The 6,533-nt window shown below is 33.5% G+C and overlaps 2 protein-coding genes across 10 annotated transcripts in view; one reads left to right on the top strand and one right to left on the bottom strand.

The window, feature by feature from the left end:
* The first annotated feature begins 561 nt into the window (after positions 1 to 561).
* On the top strand, positions 562 to 5,322 carry LOC105566405 (flavin-containing monooxygenase FMO GS-OX-like 2). Of its 8 annotated transcripts, none has more exons than XM_012020367.1 (8): positions 585 to 664; positions 783 to 992; positions 2,273 to 2,484; positions 3,031 to 3,172; positions 3,254 to 3,390; positions 3,469 to 3,672; positions 3,814 to 4,102; positions 4,774 to 5,322. In XM_012020367.1, the coding sequence occupies exons 3-8, from the start codon at positions 2,273 to 2,275 to the stop codon at positions 5,065 to 5,067; spliced, it is 1,278 nt and encodes a 425-aa protein (XP_011875757.1). In that variant the 5' UTR covers positions 585 to 664; positions 783 to 992; the 3' UTR covers positions 5,068 to 5,322. The 8 variants fall into 8 exon arrangements, with proteins under 8 accessions (XP_011875763.1, XP_011875757.1, XP_011875762.1 ...); XM_012020372.1 differs by having other exon boundaries at positions 609 to 664; positions 987 to 992; XM_012020370.1 differs by lacking the exons at positions 585 to 664; positions 783 to 992 and adding exons at positions 1,733 to 1,905; positions 1,982 to 2,148.
* LOC105566406 (trypsin-7-like) overlaps positions 5,301 to 6,533 on the bottom strand; it is a 3,350-nt gene continuing 2,117 nt past the window's right edge. For both annotated transcript variants that reach the window (XM_012020375.1, XM_012020376.1), the window contains 4 exons: positions 6,171 to 6,259; positions 5,845 to 6,097; positions 5,548 to 5,712; positions 5,301 to 5,469 (listed from right to left, as the gene is read on the bottom strand). In XM_012020375.1, coding sequence (XP_011875765.1) covers positions 5,314 to 5,469; positions 5,548 to 5,712; positions 5,845 to 6,097; positions 6,171 to 6,259 — 663 coding nt within the window. In that variant the 3' untranslated portion in view covers positions 5,301 to 5,313. The remainder of the gene's footprint in view (positions 5,470 to 5,547; positions 5,713 to 5,844; positions 6,098 to 6,170; positions 6,260 to 6,533) is intronic.

Genomic DNA, 6,533 nt, shown 5'->3' with positions numbered 1-6,533 from the left:
CTCTCTCTCTCTCTCTCTCTTTCTCGGGGCAAACTAAAAATTTACTAAATTTCCCTTCTATTTGTACAGGACATTATTATTAGGACAATGTCCTGTATACGCAATTCCGCTTTAATTTCACGTTTACTTAAAGTGGGAAAAAAAAGTCGCTCTTTTTCGTTATAATTTCGCGGAATTTAGAGTGGACATGTTTTGCAGTGTAATTCCGCGAAATATGTAGCCAATCAATATAGCCGTTCCACAAAAGCTGCAAGTTGATTGGCTACGCATTTTTCAAATATCAGTTCTACAAGAAAAATAATATGTAATGTAATTTAATAAGTTTCTACTAAAATTATAACAATTTTGAAAAAGTTAGTTGCGCGCGCGTGTGTGTGTGTGTGTGTGTGTGTGTATGTGTGTACATACATGTGAGGAATTGAGAATAATATTGTATTATATATAATAGTATATATCTGTATTTCCTTAACTGATTGTGGTGATAAATGCTTATCACAAGGACAGCGCAAGTGCATAATAATCGCATGAGAATAGAATGGTCTTTTATCTACCGCTATCATAAACATGTAGTAGACGGAACTTGAGGTAACCACAGTGATATTCTTGCGGTTTCTTATTTTTTCCGATTTACACATAAGACTCAATTCACGCAACGTATAAAAAGGTAAGCGTTGTTAAAAAGCACAGTGTTAAATTCTCATTGCTCGAAACAATCACAAATCTCAATTTCAAACGTCAAATTTTTAATTGTACATTTTTCCCTATCTTTATATAAAAAAAAGTTAACAATAGAAATTCAATATTCGCAATCTGTTTTCACTTGTGAATAAAAACTTTCTCTGGCACATATGCGACACATTGCACACCAATTTTGATTGGTCGTTAGAAATGTGCATTGCATCATCGACGAACCAATGGAACCGAATATGCCAAACTAAAATCTTCGTCATATCTTTTGACATAACTGACGTAACATCTTGGAACAGTTAAAGGTAAATGTTTAAAGCTACCACTTTAAATTTTCATGAAAATACGACTCAAATAATTTCATTCTGTGGGAAAAGCAATTTCGAAAACAAGAATTACTCGTCACTCGATAATATGAAAGATAAGTGTTAACCTGTTCAGTACTATCGTCGATTTTATTTGACAGCTACTAAATGATTACGACCGCACGTCTATTTCAATTAATGCGTATTAAGTAACCCAGCAAACACAAAGTTACCGAAGTCGACCAAAGTTACCAAAGTCGACCAAAGTTAAAATTTCCTACTCAACAATATAACTGTTATACATATAACACGTGTGTTATGTAACAGTTATATTGTTGAGTAGGGAATTTTAACTTACAGTTATGTAACTGTTACTTTGTGTTTGCTGGGAATATTCAATTTTACATTTAAATGCTTTTAATCAATTTTTCTATTTATTAAAACTAAATGACACTTTTTATACAAATCTATAACTTTGGTTGGTATTCATATTCATACCGTTCTTGGGATGGTCTTAAATAATATCTTAAAATGCTAACGCGGCTTTGTAATTGGTTTACAACACCTTAAGATTATTGCTAATGAGCTTATAAAGTATAAGAACGAGCTATATTATAAATACCAGCCTTTGTCAGAGAACTTGTATTATTACAGGCTTCAATACAGGATTGCCACTAAACTGATCACTTTGTCGTTATTTTTTATTCTAAAGATAAGGGACAACTTGCACGCGTCACATATACATGTGCTTACGTAAATCACGCAATATACATACGACAGCATGTTACGTGCGAAATGTAATTGCCATGAGCAGTCTAGATAATTTAGAAGTCTATGACTACGTTTACACGTCACCGATAAGATTTAGTAACATCTAGGTGTCGATTGGTAGGCGTTCATTGATCGTGTGACGGTAAGTATGTAGGTATAACTACTGGCAAAAAGTATCATATAAACGCTAGTTAAATCCGGTTTTATAACACCTATAGATGTTACTTTAAACCCGATTAGTGATGACGTGTAAACGTGGTTGTAATCATGAAGACAGCTATAGACTTTCAGAGCCATTTCGACCAAACTTGGATTCATTCAGTACTAGCTGTTTTACTCAGCTAACGAGAATATTGCCAACGTGACAAAGAAAAATATTTTTTCTGTGAGAAAGATAACAAGTTCTCTTGTCGGCAGTAATGCTGTTGTTAACACTGAAAATTAATTGTTGACTACTTTAACCGGAGCTTAGTTAAAGCGAACGAAATATATATAAATGACACACACAGATGGAGGATCAAGAAGAAAAAATCAAGGTATGCGTGATCGGTGCTGGCGCGGCTGGTTTGTGCGCAGTCCGACATTTGGCGGGAAATACGATATTCGAAGTAACTGCTTACGAACAAACGAACGATATAGGAGGTACGTGGGTTTATAACGAACAAGTTGGCCTCGACGAGAATGGTTTACCGATACATTCCAGCATGTATCAGAATCTAAGGTTTGATATTCTTTATTCTTACTATATGCATTTTAAAACGTATTGGTATATAAACTAGAAATTATTTTGATAATTTGCGAAATATTTTAATAAGCTCATATTTCCTTCAGACGCACAGGACGTCGTTTTGAAATAATACTCATATCTGGATTAAAATCTTAAAAATAATACGTTTGTTATGAAAATTAATTTTATACAAATAATTTTATTACTAAAGCTATTTAGTTAAGTGGCAAGTAAAAAGAAAGGGAGAGGAAAGAACTGAAGGAGAGAGAGATGAAGAAACGAATAGTATATTGAAGCCATTTTCAAGATTTAAAGATTGATATTATTTTTTCAAATAGTATTTTATATTTTCCTTTAAGTAAATCGATTTTTCTTACCGTCTTTATCATTATGGTCATTATTGCATGTAAAATATTATCTGTACAACAACGCATATATGATTTATAAGACTCGGGGAAAATATTAAATTATATATTATTAATATATTATTAATGCTCTGTGAATATAACATCAAGTAGTGTCTTTTGTTCTTCTCGGTAGAACCAATTTACCCGCAAAAATTATGAATTTTCCGGATTACATTACAATGGAAGGGCGACAACCCAGTTGCGTGAGCCATCAAGAAGTTTTAAATTATCTGAAAGATTACGCTCAACATTTTGATGCGCAACAACATATTCGTGTAATTTCATTATTTCATAATTACAAATATGTCAGAAGGTACTATTATTTGTTCAACCAGCAATTAATTTCTGTTCTACAGTTCAATACAAAAGTCGAGGATGTTCGATTTATATCATCCGATTCTCGCAATCGAGATAAATGGTCTGTGCAAGTGAAAAAATTAAAAACAAACGAGACGGAATTACGTTATTTTGACGCGATTATGGTTTGTAACGGGTAAGAAATTGCACGTGCTGCATTGAAGATTATCAAGACTTTACGGTGCTAAATGGGTAATTTTATAATCTTTTCCAGACATTATTTCGATCCTTATATACCGACTATAACTGGTATCAAAAGTTTTCCGGGTCTAATACTGCACAGCCATGCATACAGAAAACCAGACGATTATTCCGGCAAAAAAGTTTTAGTGCTGGGTGCAGGTTCATCTGGTATCGATATAGGTATTGATTTATCTAATAAAGCGGCCTGCGTGTATTTAAGTCACAATAATGATAGGTGAGCGATCAATGGGTTTATATTTCTACACATTTGTAAAAATTAACTGACAATAAGATTACGCTAAATCTTTAGATACGCCGCGTTAGAAGCAAAATTAATTGACGATTTCTACCTTGATTAATTATTTGTGCTTCACAGATTAACAAGTACTTTACCATTAAATATGATACAAGTTGCGGGCGTTGAGAGCATACACGAGACCACATTTCATTTGAAGGATGGAACTACTGTCAATGCTATTGACGTTTTTCTTTTGTGTACTGGTTACAAGTACAATTTTCCCTTCTTAGACAAGAACTGCGGTATACAAGTAGACAGCAATTATGTAACTCCGCTTTACAAGCATTTCATCAATATCGAGCATCCTTCAATGTGTATCGTCGGTATACCTACAGTTGTCTTGCCGTTCCCCATGTTTCAGATGCAGGTATTTCGTATTGTCCAACAATGCAATCAAACAACCTCGACAAATTACACATAACTTAACAATTGCAATTGAACATTGTCTGTATAAATGATAAAAAAGAAGAAAATATTCGTCTAGCACAAAATTTATGTAAATATATGTATGTACATATGCAGGCTTTTTTAAAATAATGTTCACTAATTATTCCTTATCAAAAATTTAGTTGAAAAGTTCTGAATTTTTTTTACGTTTAATAAAGCAGAAGTTATTGAGTAAAATTAAAGTTCTTTAAAAGACTAATATTGGATATTACTTTTTAATACAAATTCATGCTATACTTTTTCACAAAGACGAAACAGACAAACATCAAACAACCTCGACTAAACAATTGGCCCTACTGTGAATTTTCAATTTCTGACATTTGGCTTGCAAATGCGACTTTGTGAGAAACATTCGTCTAAATAAAAAAACAGCAGGACACATTTAGTAAGAATTATTAAGTCTTCAAAATAATGTGTGGCTTCTATTGCCATTTAAAGTTTTTTAAAAGATAGTCACCCTAATCAAGAGATTAACTAGTTATAGTATGATTATTCAATAAATTTATTTATAATTTCATTACAATTTAATTCAATTCTTATTAAATTATACGCACAAATTAATATAATATTTTGAATTGTTATACTTCTCAGGTGCAATTTTTCCTAGCTGTGCTTCAAAACCGAGCGACTTTGCCTACGAAACTTGTAATGCTAGAGAATGCCACCTTGAAAGCCCCAAAGAAGAGACATGCGCATAAGCTAATGAATCACCAATGGGATTACAACAATTCATTGGCAATTGCTGGCGGATTTGATCGACTACCAGCATTTTATCAACTCGGCTACAAAGCATGGTCAGTTCAAAGATCCATGAATCTTTTACGTTACAAGGATTCCAAATTTGTTGTTTCTGAAGATGGACAAAGCGTTGAATTAGTTATATAATTATATACCAGAATAAGATTTCATAAAGTTTTACAATGTTAAATATCTTTTAAGTATTCTGATAACGCAGTATTTTAATTGTGGACCAATAAAGATTATCTTTTAAGCATTCTGACAACACAGCATTTCAATTGTGGACTAATAGAAATTAATAAATTTGATATGAGCGCAGACTGATATAATTACCATGTGTATTTATGATATACTTTAACAAAATTTGTTTCGATACATACGATAATAAATTTGTTAACGATACATTCTGGTATTCTTTTTAATCCAATGGTTAAAGAATAAGGCATCTGTATATACACCAGGCGAGTTCCTTTCGGCACAACCGTCTCCCCATGAAGTTATACCGAGCAGAATATTGTCAGGACCCACTATTGGCCCACCAGAATCACCCTACACCATATAAATAATAATATGTAGTAAGCATAAATAATAATTAATAACAATCGTTCGATTACGTTTACATCTTACTTGACAGGCGTCTATGCCTCCCTCTTGATATCCGTAACATGTCATTCGTGGTGTCACTACGAATCTATTCATATAATATTCCTGGCATTGCCTGTTACTTATTCGCGGCACTACTGCACATCGCAGATTTTCCGACAGAAGTGGTATGAGAAAATGGTAGAATTTCTATATATTACATAAAAGCTCAAGTTTTTACATGCACGGTAGGCAAATTGTTTTTTTATTTACTCAAATGGTGATGTGTGCATGTGCGTGTGCGTGTGCGTGTGTCGCAATACTTTATCATGCGTATGTTACCAGATAGAGTCCCCAACCGCAGATTTTACCCCATTTCCTACATGGAGTACATCTCTTCGTTGCCAAGTTAACCGCGTTTGTGTGATCATTAAATACAAACGCAGGCGTTACTTCAATAACAGCGATGTCATAATCATTGATTATGTAGTTATACTTTTCATGTATGAGAAACTTGGTTACATTATGACCGATACATTTTTGGTGAAGAGCGGTAGATCCACTGCACAAGGTAATCTCTTTAAGATTTTTAGTTCTATAATATGAAGTATCTGTTTAGTAAAGATTATTGAAGTTTTTAATATTTTTAAACTTGTCATTTTACTCACGTATATATACAGTGAGCTGCTGTCACAGCCCATTTCTCGTTTATTATAGCTGCACAACACACGTGTTTATTATTTCTTCTCAATGATAACTAAAAGATTATAAATGTATATTTTACATAGATATACAGGGTGAGTCTTTCCATATCCGACAAAATTTTTGAGAAGGTAGAACGGATCGAGATGAACGGAAAAGTCCTGTACCATTTTGCAATTTTCGTAATAGTTAACGAGTAATTAATTATTAAAAATCGTTGTCTTAGGCTGGCCTACCGCCCAATTCGAGCGCGTGGCGAGATGTGCGCATAGCAATATCGATCGCCAAGCGGTCACATCTTGCCACGCGCTCGAATTGGGCGGTAGGCC

This window comes from Vollenhovia emeryi, unplaced genomic scaffold, assembly GCF_000949405.1.
Source record: "Vollenhovia emeryi isolate VEMERY1.0 unplaced genomic scaffold, V.emery_V1.0 DF939145.1, whole genome shotgun sequence".
Lineage (NCBI taxonomy): Eukaryota > Metazoa > Arthropoda > Insecta > Hymenoptera > Formicidae > Vollenhovia > Vollenhovia emeryi.
Note: the sequence above shows the minus strand (reverse complement) of the source record. Positions and strands in the feature narration are given on the sequence as shown.